General features: G+C 39.9%; 1 protein-coding gene across 3 annotated transcripts in view; it reads left to right on the top strand.

Annotated features, from left to right (window-relative positions):
- Positions 1-25,221, top strand: part of CPVL (carboxypeptidase vitellogenic like) — a 73,212-nt gene that overhangs the window by 27,891 nt on the left and 20,100 nt on the right. For all 3 annotated transcript variants that reach the window (XM_060248713.1, XM_060248714.1, XM_060248712.1), the window contains exons 8-11: positions 720-842; positions 1,215-1,346; positions 2,395-2,493; positions 4,316-4,489. In XM_060248713.1, the coding sequence (XP_060104696.1) occupies positions 720-842; positions 1,215-1,346; positions 2,395-2,493; positions 4,316-4,489 (528 nt within the window). The remainder of the gene's footprint in view (positions 1-719; positions 843-1,214; positions 1,347-2,394; positions 2,494-4,315; positions 4,490-25,221) is intronic.

Genomic DNA, 25,221 nt, shown 5'->3' with positions numbered 1-25,221 from the left:
AAACTGGGAGGGGAGGGGCGGGTTATTGATAAAGAAAGCCTTCTAAACCTATTTGCTCAGAAGCATTGTGAAGATAAAATAAATATGTATATACCATGGGAAACAAATCTCCTCTCAGAGTACTTTTAAGTCTCTTAAAACTCTTTTCAACTAACTGCAAATTAGTGTTCAGAATAGCAGTATTATGCCAGTGCAGGATCATGGACCAAAAGATTTATTAGTGTTGTATAATGTTGTGCTTTTGTTTGGTGTAGTGGTTAAAAGCAATTAAGACTTAGTTTTATTCCTCATTCCTCCATATTCAGCCAGCTAGGAGACCTTGGACCAGCCACAGTTCTCTCAGAGCTGTTCTCTTAAGAGCAGTTCTCCCAGAGCTCTCTCAGCCCTACTGACCTCACAGAGTGTCTGTTCTGAGGATGGGAAGGTAAGGAGATGGTAAACTGGTCTGAGCGAGTGAAGGACAGGTATAAATTCATTCTCCTCCTCCTCTTCCTGATAAACTGCTGGGAAGGACTGAGACTGAAATCCTACAAACGGGAAAAGTATATGATAACTTTACTTGTTTTAGGGATTTTTAAAGGGTTTAAAAATCCAGGGTATAGATTGATTTGAAAACTAACAGAGCACATTGTGTAATATTTCACCTGTGATGATGCATACAGGTCTTTAGTACCTTATTTTTGCTTTTATTGACTGTCCTGCCTCTTCTTTGTTTTTAGTCTTATGCTGGAAAATATGTGCCCGCCATTGGCTACTATATTCATACCCATAATGCTGCTGCAAAGATAAAGATCAACTTCAAGGGTATTGCCATTGGAGACGGTCTCTGTGACCCTGAAGTGGTATGCTGTCTACCTATTGTATCTTTTTAAATGCTTTTTGAATCTAAATGGCATGCGATTTGCAGGCTGCAGGCCTAAAAAACAAAAGAGCCATGTCTCAAATGACTTCCTAATGATTCTACCAAATTGCTATTGCTATCACTATTAATTTTTGCCACATGTTCCTGAACATTAGCTTAGGAAATTAACTGCATAGAGTTAGGCTGCTTAGATCCCACTGAAGTTTTAAGGCAGCCTTAGCAAACTACTACAAATGTCACATATCTCTGTCAGATGAATGCACGGATTTCATTTTTTAAAATTAAAATGGTATTTTAGAGAACAGGCTTCACTAATACTGTCCAGTTCAGTTTCTGTGTTCCTTTTGTGCAGATGTTGGGTGGCTATGCACAGTTCTTGTATCAAATTGGTTTGGTGGATGAGAAGCAGAGGGAGTACATCCAGCGGCAGACTGATCTGGGAGCAATCTATATTCGGCAGAAGAAATGGAGAGAAGCCTTTGAAGTGTGTATTAGAGGCCCACATGCTGGCCTTCAGCAATTAAAACCATCTGAACAGAGTAAAGGGGTCAGGAGGAAGCAGAATGGAGGTCAGAAGCTTGGTGCTGGAAAACATGTCCATTATATTGCAGCAGAAGTGGGGGGTAACAAAGAAGAGAGTAATGGGGGAGAGAAATTGCTGTCCAATGTTTCTTCAGAATTTACCTTGGCCTCCTTTCAAACTGGAGTGCCTTAGTGTATGTTTACACAGGCATCTCTTTCATGAATTGCTTTAGTTTCTCTAAGCCAGTGCTTGTGTACCCTAAAGGGTTAGCTTATCCCCAGGAAATCAGAAGAAATGCAATCCTGGAACATATTGTATATGCTAAAACACATGCACAAAATCCTTTATATCCATGGATAATGGTTCCAGGTTTTTTGCCAAAAGAAGGGAGGATGAAGGGACCCCCCTCCCCATTGCTGACTGGCATTTTCAGTGAATCCCACAACAGCATATTATGCTTCCTGTCAAATTAGGTCCCAGAGTAGTGTTTTTATGCATGCTGTGATTGTTAAAATGGGATTTTCTCTCTGATTTTAGAGATGAGCCTTTTAAAATTCATGTCTATCATTGATCCTTTTGTTTGACATCCTGCCCTTAACAGGGTTTGCTGCACAAATTTTATATCAATCCCTAATATTCACTCATTTCATAAACATTCCCTGTGGTGCAAAGAATCACTCTAGCTTGGTGAGGAATGAAGAGAAACAGTGAATAGTTCAGCAACGTATGCTGAGTCAAAAGGTGAAGAGGACTTTTTTTCTCTCTCCTATTTGGGGAAGGGTTTCTTTCCCCAGGAAGGGTATCTCAACTCCCAGAACACAAGGCCAACCCATCCCCTTGATATGTCCTGCCTGTTGTGTGCTCCATCTTGCACGTGTTTAGGAAGACTGGATTGCACAGTCTTCTTCCCTTTTTAAAAACCATTAGGAACAATAACATGGGCAGTAGTCAGTGAAAGGTAAGCTCTGTGATTTCTTCTTCATTCTTGTATGTGGTTCTTTTCCCACAGGTGTTTGATGTTCTTTTGAATGGGGATGAAACTGGAAGCCCTTCCTATACTCAGAATGTTACAGGGTGTACCAACTACTACAACTTCTTGCAGTGCCAGGTAAAGGCTGCAGTTTGCTGTAAACACTGGAATACTGGTGTGCCATGTTCCCTCTAAGCTGCAGAGTCTTGTGAGCAAAATTTCTACTTTGTGAGCTACTGGCATTAAAGTTGTGAGCTACTGCATAAATTAGTGTGCTCTGTGGTCATCCTTCCTGAGCTAAGACAAAAATGTGTCAGTGGGAGGCTAAAAATCTGTGAGCTAGCTCACTCTAACTCAGCTTAGAGGGAACACTGCTGGTGTGGGGACCATCAACATCAGAAACACTGGGTAAGCTGGTAACTAGCAGCAGTTGATTTTAGCGTGTTTGGGGAAAGGCCTCCTTTGTTTTTGTTTTGCTTAAAACTAAGCAGATCAAACTTTGCCAAACTGAGGAATGTATGAACAATTATGCACCTGCTGCCTTGGAGAAATAAGGGGGAATTGGACTTCTAGCATTGTGCAATAGCATCAGCTGTCTACAGAGGCTGTCAATGTCCTTGCATATCCCACTCCCTGCTTGCTATGGGCAGGACAAGCCCATGTTCCTGCAGAAAGGAAGGAGGTTATGTCTTAGTTTCTCCGAGGATGGGTCTGTCTAAGTTTATAAGCCATGATAACGAAGGTGGATCTCTGCAATGAAAGGCAATGTGCTTAGGAAGACCAGGGGCTTGGGGCAGGGTCGCCCCCCCCCCCCCGCTAGGCAAACTAGGCAGTTGCCTAGGGCGGCGAGAGGTGGGGGGCAGCAAATTGGGCTCTTGCCCCTCCCCCAGTGTCCCAGGCAAGCGCTTAGCGTGTTAAAATGTGCAGGTGCGAGTTGCGAAGCCAACAAAACTTACTTTTAGTCAGCGATGAGCAGGGGGAAGGGAGAGACCGAGCGGAGTGCCGCCGCTTTTAGCTGCGTCGGGCAGGCCAGCAGAGCGCCAGGGGGGGCGGGCAGGGTGGGGGTGGAACACAGTGTTAGAGCTGGTTCCGGCATTGATAACGTGGGAATGGGAGGGAGGGGGCATGGAGGAGAGGGGGCATGCTGGGGGTGGTGGTGCCAGGCAGCAAGTCTTCCTAAGGCACCCCAGGGTGTTGGGCCAGCCCTGGCTTGGGGACAAACTGCAAGGGAGGGCTGTTGCTTTCAAGCCCTTCTTAGGGACTTTGTGGAGGCACTTGGTTGGCCACTGCAGGAAACAGGATATAGGAGTGGGTGCTTCTTAGGTTTGATTGAGCAGAGCTGTCTGGATGTTCTTGAGGAGAATATTGTAAAGTGAAGGAGTTTCTATGGAATGAGCTCACATTCCCTGCCTTGAATGTTGTTCAATACAAATTCACACTGTCCAGGCACTGAGAAATTAATCTGGCTGTATTGCTTCACTAGCAGCAAGCATCTTGTCTTTCTCCACCGATCAATTACCAAATGCCACCAGTTTTCATGACCTGCAATGTCCCCCCTCCCCTTATGAAACTAATAGGCTTGAATGAAATAAATTACTTCAGCATTTCAGACTTCAACATGAAATGGCAGGGGTCAGTTAAGACAATTCCCCACTTAACGTTGTGCTTTGCATGTTTAGCTACTGGGTGGGTAAGTTGGGCATATAATTTTATTGTGTTGATCTTTCTTTCTTTCTTTCTTTCTTTCTTTCTTTCTTTCTTTCTTTCTTTCTTTCTTTCTTTCTTTCTTTCTTTCTTTCTTTCTTTCTTTCTTTCTTTCTTTCTTTCTTTCTTTCTTTCTTTCTTTCTTTCTTTCTTTCTTTCTTTCTTTCTTTCTTTCTTTCTTTCTTTCTTTCTTTCTTTCTTTCTTTCTTTCTTTCTTTCTTTCTTTCTTTCTTTCTTTCTTTCTTTCTTTCTCCAGGAGCCTGCTGATCAGCAATATTTTGGAAAGTTGTTATCATTGCCAGAAGTAAGGAAATCTATCCATGTTGGGAACTTGACCTTCCACGATGGATCTGTAGTGGAGAAGCATTTGCTTGAGGATATGATGAAGACAATCAAACCATGGTTAGCTGTTTTAATGGATAATTATAGGGTGAGTAGTCATTCATCAATCTCCACCTCTTGACAGGATTTCTGTTTATTTATGCCCTATTTTTCTCCCCAGGGGAGTTGTCTACAACATAATTATTTCCTCCTTTATTTTATCCTCTCAAGAATCAACCTGCAAAGTAGCAAGAGTGACTGGCACAAGATCACCCAGCAAGCTTGCATGACAAAGTAGGGATCTTGCAGATCTTGCTGTGACACACTAAGCACTGCAGCATTCTGGTTGTCGCAAGGACCTTTGAGTCAGATGGGTTTACTTTGATAGGATTTGAAAAACAAAGGCACATTACTTGATGTTTTTAATTATTTTGTCCTTTGGAGAAACAGTAATCTTTTGTGCCCCTTTTTGGCAGTCACTTTTTTGGGGGGGGGATGTTGTTGTCATGCAGACACATCTCTATGGATTGCAGCATCCCTCTAAAGCACCCTCTCTTTGCACCCGATTGGCTGTTGGACTGCTTCTGGCTCCCCTTCCCTATTTAGAACTCTTCCTGCAAATGGTACCATTGTCATGAAGCCAATGAGATTTGGCTACATGCAGAGGTCAGTGAGAACACCCAACACAAGCATACAGTGAGAGTGAATTTCCTTGTTGTGTTTTATTTGTATGACCTTAGTGACATTTCATTTGAAGGAATCATAAAGAGACGTAAGAAAGAAACCAACTTGAAAAGAAAACAAGGGTGCCAGTACAGCAGAGGATCTGAACTGCTGTTAAAGGAGTAAGTGTTGTGCGGGAGGAGAGTTTCAGAGAGCATCCATCCCACCTCAAAGCACACTTTTAACACCTTTAACTAAATAAAGGTCTCAGCCAAACATTTGGTCCAACTGCTTTTGGTGGGTATTGTTGCTCTTCTCAAAACTATGTTTTTGCATATTTCATTGGATGGGCAGTCAACTAAGTTTCATTGGATGACAGTCAACTAAGTTTGTAGTGCATACTGTTAGAAGATATTTTTGTACATTCCAAGTTGAGTAATGTAGCGCACCATTTTAACATGTTACAATTACATCCCAGTTCCACATTTCTTCCATTGTGAAACTGGTGGCTTCTGTGTGATTCCCAGGAGGTCTCCCATTTAAGACCCAGCATAAAGAGCAAACCCAGAATAAATCAGGACTTCAGTGGCACTTTAAAGACTAGCAAAATTTATTTCAGGATAAGCTTCTGGGAGTCAGATGCTGACTTCACCAGACTTGTGTGTCTTCAGCCAGCACTCCCCAAACCGTACCAGAAATGTAACCAGTTCCTGGAAATGATGGCAACTTTCCCTCAAGAGACTGCTTGCATCCAGATGAGGGGACCAGGCCAGGCTGAAACACCCTGCCTGCATGTACTGCACAGCTTGGCGAAGCTGTACAAACAAAAACTATTGATTTTTTTGAACGAATACAGGGAAGATGTTTGCTAGAGTGAAATGTCTGGTATTTTGTGGGAAACGGTGAATATCTTCTTGAAATTTTCTGGAGTTAAGCATGCATTACCTTCAGGGGTGTAGAAGAAAAATGTAGGGGGTGGCGTTTTTTGCTGCGCACTCAACCAAAACCAGATGAAGAATAATTCTCCTCATAATTCATTGTATAGGATTTGTGAAAAATGCAGCATGGCATAAGGTAGCTGCAGTGATGAATGCGGGGGCCCACTGACCTTTTAAAAGAGCGCAATCACTTCTAGCAAATTTGGTGCTTAGAAATGCCTTCTGGAGCAGTTCAGAAATTCTGCAGCAGACTCTGTTTGACACTCCATCACACTTGCTGTCTCTCTGTCAAAATGTTGGCTGTGTTGGTTTTTTCTTTTCCAGGTACAAGTTAATAGAAAATGAAGGGGGGAAATACCGTGCTGGATCCAGTAACCCCTTTTCTCAACTATGAGCTGTTCTTCCAACAACGTTTTACCTCTGACAGAGAACTATTCACTATATTGAAGGGAGTCATTAGATTCAGTCTAGTGTTATTTGGGAAATGCTATCTTAGTAGCATTAAAACATGCCATTACCATCTGGTGGTAATCTTATTATTTTTGTCAAATCCTGTTGGTGTAGTTTACTGAGTTGATAATCCTGTACCTTTAGAACTTGCTGGATTTATTATTTTGTAAAGAAGATCTGGCCCTGACCTAGACAGCCCAGGCTAGCCTGGTCTTGTCAGATCTCAGAAGCTAAGCAGGGTTAGCCTTGGTTATTATTTGGATGGGAGACCATCAAGGAATACCACTATGCATAGGCAGTGAATGGCAAACCACCTTTCAAACATATCTTGCCTTGGAAATCCTATGGAGTCGCCATAAATCGGCTGTGGCTTGATGGCAATAGAGAGATGAACAGACATGATTAGAGTGTTGTTGGATCTATAAGGATTGCATATAGCGTCTCATGAGTCTGGTAATGATGTGACATAATGGGTCATGTTTCCAAAGCTGGAAGAAATGATAAATGTGAAGGTGGCTTAAATGCTAAAGATACCGGCTTAGTGTTCTGAAGTAAAATTACTCTTCTTTGTTTAAAACTGTGCTTCTAGCCCTCTTATTCAGCTGAGCTTCCCAAAGGTTACAGACTGCCACCCATCAAATAGAACATCCAGGTGTCTGAAGGTTTATTACAACATTTAATTGGGTTGGCTTTTTAAAAATGTTACTGAGATTGCCCGTCTTGCTGCAAGGTTGTTAAAATTGGATAGGGGCTAAGCAGGACCCCTAAAGGGTTTCTAAAATTGAATAGAGGAAGCAAGCTTCTAATTTGTCTTAATTAAGTCAAGGAAGCTCATTTATATTGATAATCAATTTGACTTCCTCTCGTAAATTACCATATGCAATTTTAAAAGTTCTTAATTACCTTTACTACTTTGCTTCTGACTTTTTACACTGATGAACAAAATGACATTTATTGTAACTTATTTAAATCTTAAACCATGACCCAGACTTCTTTCTGTTTCAGAGAATCAGGTTGTTGGCATGACAGTTTGGTTGTTAAGTTTGGTAGTAGAGATTTTTTAAAAACTACTATGGACCAAAAGGACTCTTTTAAAATTTTAAATGACGCAGGGCTTAACTGTACTTGTGGTAGTTGAAAACTAGGTTCTAATGATTGGATTATGCCATTGAACATGAATTCCCAGGGCTTTGTGAGCCCTGGAGCCTCTTCAGAAAGGATGGGGTGCGGGGTTGCAACATTAGCTGCAAGCACTTTGGACTCTGCAGTAAATACCAAGAGTGTAGCCTTCTACCCTTGCCTGGTTGACAGCTTCTATTAATTCAGACATGGATTTCCACCATCTTTCTTCAGAGCTTGTTTCAGGCATGGTTGCCTGTGTTTCCATGTGTATGTGGCAGATGAACAGTAATTAGTATGTACCACTACCCTATTCCTGACCAAAGTATTGGTAGATTCCCTTGCCCTTAAAGTTTCTTCATTAATTTCAGCCTCTTCTCAGCCATTTTGAATAAATACATCCTAAGATAACCCCCAGTCCACTTCCCTCCCAGAGAGGCAAGATGTTCCCTCCATTTTTCTTTCCCTTTCTGACTTAGCAGCCCTAGTGGTCTGTTTTTTTTTTCCTGAAGAAACTCTGACTGTCCCATCCTGTGTCAGTATGATATTTTCTGCTGAATCAGCCCAGGAACCTGAGAGAAGAGTCAGGATCACTCTTTAACTTAAACCATTCAAATCGGCATTTGAGACATTTTGAAATTCAAAATTAATGGAGAGGAAAAGGGTCAGGTTTAACCAGGGGGTGAAAATTATGAAGTAATTCAATATAGATAATTCTGAGATAAAACCAGTACTTGGACAGACTTAGATTTTATGCTTCAGGTTTTTGAGAATTTCTTAAGCTATTCACAGTTACTTAAAATCTTTATGTTGAAAGGCTTTTGTTCTAATGTTTCCTCAAACACTCCAGCACATTTTCTTTTGAGTATTCATTGACTTTGTTAGTTTCCAGAGGGCAGGTACACTCTTTCCAGTACCCAAGCTCTTCTCTTGAAACACCAAAACTCATCTTAAATTTTTAAACTGACTTTTAAGGTTTCTCTAGGCAGTTTCTAACCACACCATACCAGGGATCTCTGCACCCCTCAGAGCTATCACCCTGTTTAGATTGGGTAGGGAAATTCCTTCTCTCTCTAGAAGATCTATCCGCTTTCCTTGGCCCAAATGGGAGTCTTTGCCTAATTTCCCAGTCTTCCTTGCCAACTTTTCCCCAGTTCTCCATCTTTGTTAAGCTTATCTCAGCTATGCCTGAAATCAGACTGAACTTTCTTTGTCTCCAGATCCATTTACTCTGCCACCCTACCATTATTTACTGAATGACACTGAGTGGGAGGTTACTGAGGCTGTGGCAAAATTTTGGGCTGACATTCTTAAATGTAAATCTGATCTTGTATAAATGCACATATAATCTCTGTTTCTTTTTGATTTTATCTCCTATGTTTAACTTTTTACATTCTGTGTACTCTTATTTGGAATTGTTATGCCATTAAAGGGTTGGAATTCGAATTTGACTGAACTCAGTCAAGGCAGAAATCTGACTGACACTCTCCTCAGCATGCAGTTCTCAAGTTTTTCTCTGCTTAGCTGATCCTAACCAATTGGAGCAGCCTGTCACTCAAGGCTCTCTGTTTCTGTGAAAAATTAACCCTTCATAGTCCTTCACTCTGTTTGTACACCACTTCTAAACAGTGCAGTTCATTGCACACCAGCAGGATAGCATATCTGTATCTAGACCATGTCACTTAAAATCTCTAAGTGACTTTACTTATCAAATTGGTTTATAAACGATCATTTCCTAAGAACTGTGTGAAGAAGATATTAGAGATTCTCCTTCCTACCATAGCCCCTTCTGTCTTCCCTCCTAAAAAAGCAGCTCCTGGGTGATGGAGGAAGGATCCCCTGGAGTGGTTTTCAATATAGCATGGAAGCTGCAGCTGGAAGGCAACTGGCTGAAATTAAGGCTCCACCTGTGCTGATGTGGATTTCTCTTTCATTTGCACGAGGGGCTCTCTAGAGCCAAGCCATGTTGACCCAGAAAGGAGGAGCTTAACTGATACTTTATTCTATTTTTTGTGATTTACATGCTCTTAATTTAATTTAATTTTAATTTATTTTTTTATTTATACCCCAATTACAATACAATCAGAGCAGCATATTCACAAAAAGCAGACACTATTTCAAATACAGGTGGGAAACATACAATAGCATGTAGGCCAATGACTGTTGACTCTACACAAGCATCATGATTGTAAAATGGTGGGGGGAAGTGATGACATTCATCTTTACTGTATACAAGCGATAGGATATCAATATTTTAAATAAATAGTGAAAACCAGTAAAATGCAAAGGAACTACATTCCTTATTTGTCTGATCTTTCCCAAACTCCCTCTAATTCTTTTGAAAACTTTCCCATTGCATGGAAACTGGGACATATTACTAGATTGATTATTTGTGTGCTTCTTTATATTTTTGAACTTAGGCTCTGTTTCTCCCAATTTGCACTTGGAGATTGTCTTTAGCTGCCCTTTTCTGCTTTCATTCGGTAAATTTAAAAAAAAAAAAGTGCAGCTGTTACTGCAATGTTTAGTGATTTTATCAAGTTTTCTCATCTATGTTTTACAATGTCATTTGTTGAGGTAATATGACGCTAGTAGGTTCAGGCGATGAACAGAGAAGGCACATGTGCAAATTGGCCATTTCTCAGAACTTTTATACAACATTGACTCTATTGTTTATCATAAGCTTAGGGAAAGACCTCAGAAACCTAAACCTACGTACATTTAATCTTTCAGCATTTCAAATATGGGTTCTGTTATACCCTTTGCAGTTAGAGACCTTTCCCCCTTAAATATATCCTTGTTGATCTTTAAGACAAACTTCAGAAACCTAGAAACCTTTCATATCAGTTTACCCACACAGAGAGAGTTTTATTTTGTCACTGTTCAACGCGTCAAAATGAGGTTCTCTCTTTATATCAAGTTACTTAGTTTTTTCTGAAATGACTGACTCAAAAGTAGGAAATATTGACATATTTTGAATGCAAATGGGTTTCCCTGAAAGCACTCCTAATTTCCAGCTGTTTACTTATTTCAGTAAATATCACCTGGTACCAAAAGTGAGAATGGCAGGTTGGAATTTTAAAAATAAAAATATAAATTGGTTGGAATTTTAAAAATAAAAAATATTTTATATTTTTATTTTATAAAAATATAAAAATATAAACAATAGTTTTGTTTTCATTTATTCAAGAAGAAATGTGTTTGTAACAGTCCAGATACATTTCTGTCCAAAATGCAGTGTGATTAGGAATCTCATAAAACCATTGGATAGCCAATATTTGAATCACTGTAGTCGCTTGCTCTTACCATCCTGAACTTTTGTGGGACAAAGAAATATATGTATTAGAGCCCATTCACCCATGTAACAGTTTTAGGGAGAAATCAAGATACAGTTTATTCATTGCAAAATCAATTTAAATTTCAGTCTGGGTTAGGCTCTTTTCTGCTGTGAGAGGTTGCTTCCAAAAAAGTGAGGCTTCCTCTATCAAATTTAAAAAACAACAACAACACCACAATCTTTGAATCCAATGCACTTTCTTCTAGAATCTGTTTCATGGAACAGAGAAAAAAATTGAAGGTATTTTGGAGCAAGTCTTCACAGTTTGAATTCTGCTTCCTCTTGAATGTCCATTAAACATTTGTTACACAACTGTGTGCTATATAAGGGCTGAATGAACTCTGTACCAATATTCATGTAAATCCTAATTTTGAGGTAGTCAGAAATGATTTGGTGACATATATTCAGAGAAACTTCTCATCCCAACCAAAATCAGCTTCTTTAGTTGTTGTATGGACTCCAGATGTTAGTGAGGAATGATGTTCAGTAGGCTTTGCCCTTTAATTTAAAGAATATTTATGGAACTGGCCAAATAACAGATGTTAGGTTGGATACAACAGCCTTTTGAATAGCAGAAGATGGGGGGGAGGAACATTTTTTCCCAAGAAGGATAGTTGTGGTCTTGTGAAGCTCCCATCAAATGCCCCCCCTCTTAAGTCACTGCTGTCTGATGGAGAGTCGAGACCCCATACAGTTTTCAAGGCAAGAGACATTCAGAGATGGTTTGCCATTGCCTGCGTCAGCTAGACTTCCTAAGTAGTGTTGGACTTCCTAAGTAGTCTCTCATCCTAGTACTAACCAGGGCTAAATCTGCTTAGCTTCTGAGTTTGATGACATCAGGCTAGCCTGTGCTATCCGGGTCTATTAAAAAATAATGACTTGGAATAGAACAAATTGACAAGGAGGCTCTTACCATTGTGGTTTGTGTGAAGAATCCTACTCCATTCTACCACTTCACTGAGCAAAATGTATTTATTTAAATATTTATGTCCTGCCTTCCCTTTGGCTTAAGTTTGATTTAGTGGCCTTTCCATTTTAAGAAGAGCCATTTAAATTGAAGGAAGGGTACTTGACAGATGGTTAGATCTGCCATATGGTAGATCTATGGTCTGCTCATTATTGCCAATAATTACAATAAGCCATTATTGAGACTGTTTGCCTTTACCCAACAGACACTTCAGATGTAGTTTTCATGCATACTTCCATGGACAATCTTTTTGAATGCTTGTGATTGCACCCTACAGCATAGACCAGTTAAGGAAATTGCTCATTCTGGTGCCTTAGGCCAACTTCTCTTCACATCCACTGAAATCAATTCATCCTTTTCTAATGAGGTGCTGCTATTGTGACCTGGACTATCACTTCATGTGACTGATATTGCTACTGTGTCATCCAAGTTCAGCTGTGTTCTCTGCTAGGAATGGAGAATGGCTATTAGAGAGACCTGAGGAGAAATGTAGGTCATTCATGTCAAAACATCATGAACTATCAGTGTGCAATGGCTGTCTCCTTGCAGCCTTGAGACATTGCACACAGTGTATCAGGCATTCTCTCATAAGTGCAGATGAACATAAGAACATAAGAGAAGCCATGTTGGATCAGGCAACGGGCCATCCAGTCCAACACTCTGTGTCACACAGTGGCAAAAAATTTTATATATACACACACACTGTGGCTAATAGCCACTGATGGACCTGTGCTCCATATTTTTATCTAAACCCCTCTTGAAGGTGGCTTTACTTGTGGCCGCCACCACCTCCTGTGGCAGTGAATTCCACATGTTAATCACCCTTTGGGTGAAGAAGTACTTCCTTTTATCCGTTTTAACCTGTCTGCTCAGCAATTTCATTGAATGCCTACGAGTTCTTGTATTGTGAGAAAGGGAGAAAAGTACTTCTTTCTCTACTTTCTCCATCCCATGCATTATCTTGTAAACCTCTATCATGTCACCCCGCAGTCGATGTTTCTCCAAGCTAAAGAGTCCCAAGCGTTTCAACCTTTCTTCATAGGGAAAGTGCTCCAGCCCTTTAATCATTCTAGTTGCCCTTTTCTGGACTTTCTCCAATGCTATAATATCCTTTTTGAGGTGCGGCGACCAGAACTGCACACAGTACTCCAAATGAGACCGCACCATCGATTTATACAGGGGCATTATGATACTGGCTGATTTGTTTTCAATTCCCTTCCTAATAATTCCCAGCATGGCGTTGGCCTTTTTTATTGCAAACGCACACTGTCTTGACATTTTCAGTGAGTTATCTACCACGACCCCAAAATCTCTCTCTTGGTCAGTCTCTGCCAGTTCACACCCCATCAACTTGTATTTGTAGCTGGGATTCTTGGCCCCAATGTGCATTACTTTGCACTTGGCCACATTGAACCACATCTGCCACGTTGACGCCCACTCACCCAACCTCAACAGATCCCTTTGGAGTTCCTCACAATCCTCTCTGGTTCTCACCACCCTGAACAATTTAGTGTCATCCGCAAACTTGGCCACTTCACTGCTCACTCCCAACTCTAAATCATTTATGAACAAGTTAAACAGCATGGGACCCAGTACCGAGCCCTGCGGCACCCCACTGCTTACCGTCCTCCACTGCGAAGACTGCCCATTTATACTCACTCTCTGCTTCCTATTACTCAGCCAGTTTTTGATCCACAAGAGGACCTGTCCTTTTACTCCATGACTCTCAAGCTTTCTAAGGAGCTTTTGATGAGGAACTTTATCAAAAGTTTTCTGGAAGTCAAGGTAAACAACATCTATTGGGTCTCCTTTGTCCACATGTTTGTTCACCCCGTCAAAGAAATGTAACAGGTTAGTGAGGCAAGATCTTCCCTTGCAGAACCCATGCTGAGTCTTCCTCAATAACCCGTGTTCATCAATGTGCCTACTCATTCTGTCCTTGATAATGGTTTCTACCAACTTTCCCGATATTGAAGTCAGACTGACTGGCCTGTAATTTCCCGGATCTTCTAATATATTTGAAGAAATTTTTATTGTTGGTCTTTATGTTTTTTGCAATATGCTCCTCATAGTCCCTTTTTGCCTGCCTGATCACAGTCTTGCATTTGATTTGCCACAGCCTGTGTTCCCTTTTACTAATCTCACTTGGACTGGTTTTCCACCGCTTAAAGGAGTCCTTCTTACCTTTTACAGCTTCCATTACTTTGTTAACCACGCAGGCCTTTTCTTATGCCTGTTTGTGCCTTTCCTAACTTGTGGTATGTATTTTATCTGAGCTTCTAGGATTATAGTTTTAAATAGTGTCCACACTTCCCCAAGGGTTTTGACCTATGTACCTTTCCTTTCAGTTTCCTCCTCACATGCCTCCTCATCTCAGTGTATTTACCCCTTTTAAAGTTAAACGTGGTTGTGGCGGTCTTTTTGGACAACTCCCTATTTATACAAACGGTGAAATCAATAACATTATGGTCACTGCTCCCAAGCGGCGCAATCACTTTTACATCTCCCACCAAGTCTTGGGCATTACTTAGGACCAAATCCAGGATCGCCCCACCCCTGGTAGGTTCTGAGACCATCTGCTCCATAGCACAGTCATTGAGAGCATCAAGAAACTCAATCTCTTTCCCTCGACCAGAAAACATATTGACCCATATGAAGGTTGTTGCTTGCAGGTGTGTGTGTTGGTCCAAGATAAACAGTGCTATTGAAGACAGATTCAGGAGACATAGTGAGTGACAAGTTTCAGGCACAGGCCTAGAATTCATTCTCTTATCAATAGCAGTTTCACTTTCCAGTTCAGTTTGGCTCATGCTAGTCACCAGTTTTGTTCAGGATTTTCTTCTTTTTGGTGGTATTTATATGTGCAAGTATGTATGTGCCTATGTGAGTGTGTGTGCCCAGATCAGGTTCAGGATTTTCTTCTGATGTACCTTGTGGTTAAAATAAAGCTCTTGATGGTGATATAATGTATGGGTTGCCTCTTTTTCATGATACTTAACAGGTAGTTAATATTTCATATCCAGTTTAATATTTAATAGTCATTCCCTCAGCTGTAAGAAGCTATGTGAAGTCTGCTAAAAAAATTCTGTGAGCATTAAGTTAGTTTTCTTTGTCTATTGATTATTGCCCAATAAGTTTTTAATTAGGTGTTTTTAAAAAGAATTGCACAGCTTTTCTTTGGTCTGTAAGGATACTGGATTATCTTTTTCCATCTATTGTTTTCTAAGATGTTTCTCTATCTGTCATCTTTCCAGGAAATGAAAATATGGTTCCCATTCTCAGCATTGCTTGTATGCAGGCCTTGAATTCAGCAGGAGCTGAACCTTTCTGAGGGTTCCCCCTCTTCCTCCCCACCTGCCTACCTTGTCCATTGAATAGTAGGTGCAGCTGCATAACAATCCCTGGATGAGCTCCACCACCTGTTTTTCTACAAAATGACCCCTGCTTGTATGAGCATCCACTCATATCCACAAAGTCTTTATGGCCTGAAATATTGCAGTATTTTAGAACTGCAGTAGATAGATTTTTTTGTACTAGTCAAGTTCTAATACTTTCCTGGGCAATATATGAATTTGAAGGCTACTGGAACCTTATCTATAGAAGATATTTCCTCTTTATCTCTTCAATAGCTTCATTGGAAAGGTTAACTTGCCTTAAGTTAGGAATCTGCAGCAGCTTTCAAGAGTTTCATCTAGACAGGAAATTGTGGCAGGCCCTGTCGTTCATCATTAGGCAGCCCATTAAATCCCAGCTAATTGTAACTTTATTCCGGTTTTTAATGTCTCAGTCCCTTAATTATCTTGCTAAAATCTTAACATTCAAGCCACTGTGATTAACTTCATTAGCTGATCCTAGTATGAGCAAAATCAAAGTTTGGAAAAGTTTCCTTTTAATAAGTTAAAGTGAACTGAATCAGTTCTGCTACTGGCCTGAAATTACAGACTGTAGGTACAGATGCCCAGCCACATTAGCATGTAGTTGAGTGCTTATTTGTATTTTGTAATGTGCACTGATCTTTTCGGACATGTCAGAGCACTTCAGTAATAATGCCACATTCTACAACAGTATATATATGAAGTATTAACTGGGGGGATGCTATTTTATATCAAAATATAATAAACCATAGTGATTTGCAGCTTCATGTTGCCTGCATGGAAGAGGATAACAAAATGACTGTTTGCCTCCGTGATATCACTCCACTCTGCTAAACAAACCATCAGTTGTCCTATCAATAATGTGTGTAAGACTAGGCTTTATGTGCACTTCAGTGCAAATATTTGACAACCAGTACGTATTGTAGGTACTGATTCACATATTCTAAAATGATTATGAAGTTGCACTGAGTTCAAATCATGTAGAATAAAGAAAGTGACCTCCTGTTACATTGTCTTTTTGAAGGGGATGATGGCTCAATCTAGTATGAGAACAATTGCCAGGTTAATTGCCAGGCATGCATACCCTGCCCTTGTGCAGTGTGCAGAATTTATGAATTCCAGTTAGTCATTAATTTCTGTCTTTGTTGTAAGCAAGGTTCTTAACTTGGGTTGCCAGGCTCTGCTGGCAACTGGTGGGGGATGAGTAATTTACCAGGAGGAGGGCCTAGTCCATGTTGCTGGCATTGCACAGGAAGTGATGTCATTATGCCAGCAACTTTCAGATGATGATCTGGTATTGAGCAAAAACTCCAAGGTAACTCCAGCTCCTATTATAGATTTTTTTGCTCATATACTAGAGTGTCACCTGGCAGTTGCTGGTGTGATAATGTTACTTCCTGTGTGATGCCAGCAGTGTGGTCTAGGCCTTGTTCTTTCTACTTGTAAGTTCGTCTAGGCCTTGTTCTTTCTACTTGTAAGTTCCCCTACTGGCCAGCTGATCAGCTGCGGGGCAGATCCTGGCAGCAGGTGGCCCCTACCTCCAACAGGCGGTCTGGCAACCATTTTCTTAACCATAATTTAAATCTGAGAAAGAAACTAGCTTCAGTTAATAAAGATACTCACATTTGGAAGGCATGGCAAATTGGAGTTAGTTGAAAACTGGCATTAGTTCCAGTGATGGATCGAGTGCATCCCATGCAAGCTCAGATTTGTTTGTGATATCTGAATTGGACACATTTCTTCTAGAAGCCTAGAGGTACTTAACTTGTGATTTAGTTCAGTGGCTAGAGAAGGAAACAAAACATGGAATGACAAAACAGACAACTCTTCCAAGCCTAGGGAAAATCTTGCAGATCTCCATTTAAAAAGGTCAGCTAGTATGTTATGTGAAAAGCCTCTGCCTAATACCCTGGAGAGCCACTGCCAGTTAGAGTAGATGGTACTGGCTTGATAAACTAAGGCTGATTCTGCACTCACCTTTCTCTCGGGAAAAACAGGTTTACACTGCGGCAGGGCAAATTATGGGTTTGCCCCGCGCGAAATAACGGCGCGGAGCAACTGGTGCAAAATCACCAGTTTGCTCTGCCCAGAAACTGAAGCCTGCCCCAGAGAAAGGTGAGTGCGGAATCACCCTAAGACAGTCATGGATTTTTCCTTGTGGAATTCCAAAGGCATCTTTGTATATGTCACCATATGCATAACCCAGCACTGGGCAAACCAGCTTAATAGCAAGGGGTGAATTTGGAATAAAGAAGCAACTTACGGAGAAAATGCTGTAGTCTGCTCCAGGTTGCCCCCATTTGAAGTGTATGCAAGTGTGTTTTTTAAGAACTGGGTCAAATGTAGTGGCCATATTACATATTCACATAAATGTTCAGGACTTTATTTCTTCAAAGCAATTTTCCAGTGTCCTTTATTTGAAATGAATTTGTGCCTCTTCACTTGCAAGAAGGAAAGCAAATAGCCAACCAAAGACTCCTATTCTGCCTTAACACACCTAATAATCATTGTTTTTTTGTAGAAAAAGCCTATGAGGGACTCATTTGCATATTAAGTCACACCTCCAGATGCCAAGCCAGCCAGAACTGCATTCCTTGGCATTCCTGCTCAAAAAAAGCCCTGCTAATAATATATTCTTCAAGCCTTTATCCTTTCTAAATCTCTGGCTTGACTTTTCTTTGTCTGAGATGTACAAGTTAGATGTCTTAGATATTCCCTCAGTTGTATGGATAGTACATACCACAGTTTCTTTCCAGTAGTTTTGTTACTCTTCCCCTCTCCCCTTGTGAAAATGTCTAGCATGATGATGGGAACCAGGACGATGATGGGTTTTTTTGAAGTGGTGGTGTGGTCCACGTGAATGGGTTAACACTAGGAAAAGGAGCAACACGACAGTCAAGGAACACAGCTTGTTTTTCAGTGTTCTGTTTCAGGCTGGTAAAATTAATGATAGTCTTTCTCTTTGCTCTCCTGCCTTTTGTTACCAGTTGTATGGCAATAAAACGGAAGGTTAGGTCGGTCCTGATCCCATCTTTGAGGAACTATTGGGAATATTTAATATTCGTGGCTGCCTCAGAAAAGCAGAGCATTGGCTTAGCCTTTTTGTAACACCTTTAATCTTGTTCCTATGTGTTTGCCTTAAAGCATGTGGCTCTTTCAAAGCAAAAATGACAGCTGTAGTGCTTACTCAGTTTCCTGTTTCCTAGTGAAGGGCCTGTGCAGGGAAACACAGGAAGGAAGGCTATTAGCCACATTGTGTGTGTGTATATATATATATATTTGGCCACTGTGTGACACAGAATGTTGGACTGGATGGGCCATTGGCCTGATCTAACATGGCTTCTCTTATGTTCTTATGTTGTTATGAAGAAAAGGCCTTTGCACTGCTAAACCAGTGCCAGATTGGGGTAAATGGTGAGTTTCCCCTGCATGAGTAGTCCTTAGGGTACATTTTCATAGGCCTTTGTATGTTTGGTAGAATTGCTGTTAACAATAGACACTTCCTTTGGACATGAGATTACTCAAGCTATGCAAGAGAAATTCATGTAGGTAGCCGTGTTGGTCTGAAGCAGCAGAACAAAGTTTGAGTCCAGTGATACCAACAAAGTTTTATTCAAGACAAGCTTTCATGTATACAAACACTTTTGCCTGGCCTGCCAAAGATTGAAGACTGCTGACCTGGCAACATTTGTGATTTGGACCTCCATTGATAATGAGGCATCCAAAACCACTCCCAAAGTCTTCAACAGCGATGTAGGTGTTAGTAACACTCAAGAATTGGGAGTTGGATCCCTGACACCAGCATCCCATGGCTCAGACACAGGGCCGCCATCTTTTTTTTATGTTAAAACAATTTTATTTAGTAACATATGGTAACAACATCTATTTCTTGTATCATTAATAACTTCTTTTTATCTATCCCATATGTTATTTTCTAACCACCCCTCCCCCCCCGTTACTTGACCCCCGCTGGTGTTATTTACTTAAAATACTAATATTTAAAGGTACCCTTAACTAATAAAAACAAAGATTAATATCTTTCTTCCTTCTAATACGTAATCATTATCAAAAATTGTCCAATGTCCTTTTACTTTCCACTCTTTTTCCACATATCTTCTAAACTTTTCCCACTCCATCTTAAAAACTTCTAAATCATAGTCTCTTAAAATTCTTGTTAATTTGTCCATTTCACGCCATGTCATAACTTTTACAATCCAATCCCATTTCTCTGGTATTTTTTCTTGCTTCCACAACTGTGCATATAATGTCCTAGCAGCTGAAAGCAAGTACCAGATTATAGTTCTGTCTTCTTCTGGAAATTTTTCCATTTGTAATCCCAAAAGAAAAGTCTCTGCAACTTTCTTAAATTCATATCCCAAGATCCTAGAAATTTCTTGTTGAATCATCTGCCAATACTTTTTTGCTCACATATGGTAGAAAGAACCTTCATGTTTTTTACACTTCCAACATCTGTCTGGCATCTTATTGTTCATCTTTGCCAACTTTTTAGGAGTCATATACCATCTATACATCATTTTGAAACAGTTCTCTTTAATGCTGTGACATGTCGAAAACTTAATAGAATTCTTCCACAAATATTCCCAAGTTTCCATCTGTATTTCTTTATTTACATTAATTGCCCACTTTATCATTTGAGATTTCACTACTTCATCTTCCGTAGACCATTTTAGAAGTAATTTATATAATTTTGAAATTAATTTTTCATTATCTCCAACTCTTTCTATTTCTGTTTGCTCTTTTCTTATTCCTTCAGTTTTAATATCCTTTTCCACCAAGCTGTTTATTTGTTGCATTTGAAACCAATCATATTTATTATTCAGTTCTTCAGCAGTTTTCAATTCTATTTTACCACTTTGTATTTTTAATAGTTGGTTATATGACAACCACTTTTCTTCACCCATCTCAGCTGTTATTTTTATTACTTCTGCTGGCACTATCCATAACGGCTTTCTCTCATCCCCATATTTTTTATATTTCATCCACGTATTTAACAGGTTGTTTCTTATATAATGGTGAGGGAAAAAAATCAATCATTTTGTTTCCATAGTACATATAAGCGTGCCAGCCAAATTTATTTCCATGACCTTCCAAAGCTAAGAGTATTTTGTTTAACAGCATCATCCATTCTTTTATCCACACTAAACAAACTGCTTCATGATATAATTTTAAGTCTGGTAATTGAAATCCATCTCTCTCTTTTGCATCCGTTAAAATTTTCATTTTAATTCTTGGTTTCTTCCCAGCCCACACAAACTTTGTCATCTATTAAATTATTTACTGTCTTTCACAATCGGAATAGTTTGGAACAAATACATTATTCTTGGCAGAATATTCATTTTAATTGCAGCTATTCTGCCCAGCAATGACAAATTAAGTTTATTCCATTTTATCATATCTTCATCCATTTTACGCCATAGCTTCTCATAATTGTTTTTAAACAAATCAGTATTCTTCATTGTTATCTCCACACCCAGATATTTTACCTTCGAGGTAACTTCACAACCCGTTAGCTTCGGCAATTCCTTTTGTTTATTTACTTGCATATTTTTACATAGAAGTTTTGATTTTTCTTTATTAATATAGAGTCCCGCCAGTTCTCCATATTCTTGTATTTTAGTTAACAACAAAGGTGTTACTTGTATGGGATTTTCATTTATAAACATTATGTCATCTGCAAATGCTCTATATTTATAAGTAAATTCTTTTACTTTTAATCCTTCTATTTCTTTATCTTCTTGGTTTTGCATCAGTAAGATTTCAAAAGTCATTATAAACAACAGTGGGGAAAGTGGACAGCGTTGTCTTGTACCTTTGCTAATTATCATATCTTCTGTCAGATCTGCATTTATACATAGTGTCATGGGTGCTGGGGACCCTGCAGAGGAAGTTGAGCCTGCAGAAGAAACTGTGCCCCTGCCACCTGCACCGGTGCCCCTGCCTCCTGCTGGAGAAGATCCCAGCCCCCCTGCCTCGCCCTCTTGGGTGGCGCGTGTGCGTGACCGCCTCCGTCAGGACCTCAGGGATCGGAGGAAGGCGGCACGCTCACAAGCAAGATGCTCCCTGAGCCCTGAGTTTTGAGAGGATTCTGGCCCTTCTAAGAGCAAGGATGCTTGAGTTGCAACAGGATCCTGGCTGCCTCTCTAAGCCAGCAATTAGCCCAAATGGGCAACAGCCAGCAGAGGGCTATATAGCTGTAGGCTTCGGGAGAAGGCTTTGTGGAAGCAACTAGTCATCTCCCTGACGTTCTAGCATCCACGCCGGCTTGACTTTGGTTTCTGGACTCCCTGACTTTGGCTTGTGACTTCTGGACTCCCTGACCTCGGCTTCTGGACCTCGGACCTGCGATACTTGTACAGTGATTCAGATTTGGCGCCTTGGACCCTCCTGCTTACTGGCTACAGACCTCGGACTGCCCCTGGACTTTGCCTGACCCGGCCCCAGCCGTGACACATAGCCTTGTACGTTGTTCAGTATATATTGCTTTTATCATCCTTATAAAGTTTCCCCCCAACTCCATTTTCTCCATTACTGCAAACATAAAGTCCCAATTTAAGTTATCAAATGCTTTCTCTGCATCCGCAAAGAATAATGCTACTTCCTTTCCTGGATGTCTTTCATAATATTCTACAATATTTATAACAGTTCTAATATTGTCTCTTATCTGCCTTTTGGGGAGAAACCCCGCTTGATCCTCCTTTATAAAATTTGTCAGATGTTGTTTAAGCCGTTCTGCTAATATTCTTGTATAAATGTTATAATCATTATTTAATAGTGAGATTGGTCTGTAATTTTTTACATTCGTGACATCTCTGTCTTCTTTTGGAATCAATGAAATAACAGCTTCCTTCCATGTATTTGGTATTTTTATTATTATCATATTCATCAATTTCTGAAGTTTCGGTATTAACTCCTCTTTGAAGGTTTTAAAAAATGTAGCTGTATATCCATCTGGCCCAGGTGCCTTCCCAATTTTCATTGCATTAATCGCTGTTTCAATTTCTGTTTTTTTTCAATTGACTCATTCAAATCTTTTCCCATATTTTCTGTTAAGGGTGCGATTTTAATATTTTGTAATATTCTTTTTTCCTCTAGAGGCTTCTAAAATATTTATTAGCAATAATGTCCAGTAGCATTTATCTTATAATCGTCACCTCTGTCGGCTCCACCAATTTTTAATGTCCTGAACACTTTAAAAGTTTTATTTAACTTTCGGCCTCCTTGCAATGGCCGCCGATGTTTTTCTATGATATTATAGTCCTAGAGTAGGCTGGCTGCTTCAATGATTTCCCTTTTTCATTCAATACTTCCTGCTTTACTTGCCACCAAATCCTGTTTTCGCTGGTAGAGAGAACTCGCGATGCTTGACGTATTTCCTGTGTTGACTGTGGGAGCTGCAGTTCTATGACGATGGGGCTTTTTCTCAATAACCGCAAGTAGACCAAACAATAAATTCCTTTCCAATTTTTAACACTGTCCTTTAAATTTACAAAGTCCAAATTTCACCCCTTCTTCCAAGCTTTCAATTTCCCACCATCTGATTTTATTTTGTTTACTTTAATTAGTCCCGGAATGAAAGGTAGTGATCTGTACCTTTTCTGTAGTTATCCAGATCGACACCGGTCTTGTATAGCTTTAGATGTTTAGTAGTATCAAAGAAGATTAGGATCCTGTCGAGCTTAAGTCAAATAAATGACTCTGGAAACTCCTGCAGATGGTGAAAATGCAACTCGTATCCGGAGACCCTTCAAAGCCTCAAAGGAGCCCCCCCCCCCCGGGACTCCCTTTTAGCCAAAGTAAATCTCCTCAAAGTTTCCTGTGCATATCTTGGACTAATCTCTGACTGAGAAAAGTAGGCAGTAGGCATTAGATTGCCTTTCACTATCCCGAACAGAAGTTCCAGCCTGCTCCCCTTCTGAGAAGCAGTTCAGCTCAGCATTTTCTGACACCCCAGAAGTCCACAGGACCGCCATCTTTGATGGATTTAATTTCAGTTGACTCTGCTTTAACCACCAAGCCACAGTGTCCAACTATGGCCTAGGTTCAGTTTAAGGACAGAGTGCTGAGGAATAAATAAAATTTCTAGGAAGCCTTATAGCATAAATCATATCTTCATGTTGTAAATATTTTTAAAAACTCAGAGTCTTCAGTGCTTCTGAGTAAGGTGACAATGGAAGGACAGTAAAACTGAAACCATTTATGGTTAGTATGAAAATGCACAAGATTTCAAAGACTGCTGTTTCCTCTGGTTTCTTGGCTACTGGGGTTGGCACAGAGCACACAGCAGATTTTTTAAATGTATTCTGTGTTTGGCATTGTATACTGAATTTGCCTTAACAGCTCCCCTTGTAACATTTAATCTCTTATTATTTGAGACAGGGCTGCCATGTCGTTATTCAGCTATCTGAAAATAAAAGTTTGTGTGTATGACAGAGAGGCTCTTCATGCATCTGAAATAGGAGGCTGTATTTCAGAATCCCAGGGGTAACCTCAAGAGGCCTTCATTTGGCTGTTTATTGTAGCTCTATTGGAGTCTTTCCCCTTCCTCTGTTGATTGATGGTGACGAGCTGTATCCCTAGATAACTGTGTGCAAAAATCTAAAAGTTCTATTCTGGGCTTGTATTTCAGTCTTGTGTATTTTGTTTTGAATTAACTCCCCCCCAATAGGTAAAATATTCAGCAGCTATTTAAACAGTGTAAAAAGAAGACATGCTGGACTTGGATGATTATACTGTAACTGAAATGGAGCCCCCCTCCCTTGAATCGTTCAACAAAACTGTAATTAATTGTATGGTATCTGTATAAAATGATGCTGTTAGCTGTTGCTAGCTTAGTATATTGGAATGCATTTGGGTTATGACAAAATAATTATTTAACAGAACTTATGTTTTGTACCGTCTTGGCTTTTACCAATTGCCATAGCTATTGAATTTTGGTTGCAGCTGTTAAAAATGGCAATGCATCCTTAACTAATCAAGGGACAGTCAGCATTCCCTTCAGATACCCACAGGGGGGCTTAGTAGCTTTTTACTGAGGGCTTTGTGGTTGACTAATTTTTGTGGAGTGCTCAGTGCAGAGACAGCAGTTAACTGGGTGCTTGAGGCAGGCCAGAACATCTTGGTCTGCTCTTCAATCATAATTTCCTCCTGCAGGAAACCACAAAATATCGTAGATTAAAGTCACTAGGGAAAGGAGCAAAAGTTTGTTTGTATAGTATTATGGTGTATTGTACGTGAGCCAAACCATGAAAATGGAACTGGTTTTTAAAATATAACAGGAATAAGAGTTGTATTTATCGCACACATTGTTTGCATCAAGTTGAGAACCTTGAGGTGTTTGAGCAGATATGCTTGCAACTTTTAATGGCTGGTTCTGCTATCCACTAACTTCCTCAAAGCTGCCAATAGAATTTAAAACTAATTTTTAAAGATGAAAACCTGTTCACTTCCACTGCCGTGCCTAAACAGAGCACCATGTACTAAAGGCATGAAATCTAAGCAGCGTTTTCAAGTTTGCCTTCATATTTTTAATGCCTGGATAAGTGCTGTATCTGGTTTTGTTTTTACACTAATTTGTATTATGTTAACAATTGTACTATTTTGTAGACTTCACTTATTCTGTATTTTAACATTTTCAGTGCAAACAGATTATTTTAATTTGCAGTATATCAGAATTGTAAAAATGCTTTACTTCTCCTGCTTCACCATCTAGTTTATGATATGTCCATAGTAAGTTAGCAAGTGATAAAATTGAGGCTTCCCTCTTAGGCATTGTTATGACAGCAATCATTTGCAATACATAACTGTTATTCAGTTTTCTGCAATACATAACTGTTATTCAGTTTTCTGAATAGAATTTGTATGAACAAAAGTTGCTGGTATTAGCCTCCCAAGCACTTAGTAAAGGCAGCCACCCTTATATGACACTTTTAACAGCCACAACTATGTGATTAATATCTGAGTTTGATATTATGT

Source organism: Heteronotia binoei, chromosome 10 (assembly GCF_032191835.1).
Source record: "Heteronotia binoei isolate CCM8104 ecotype False Entrance Well chromosome 10, APGP_CSIRO_Hbin_v1, whole genome shotgun sequence".
Taxonomy (NCBI): Eukaryota; Metazoa; Chordata; class Lepidosauria; order Squamata; family Gekkonidae; genus Heteronotia; species Heteronotia binoei.
Note: the sequence above shows the minus strand (reverse complement) of the source record. Positions and strands in the feature narration are given on the sequence as shown.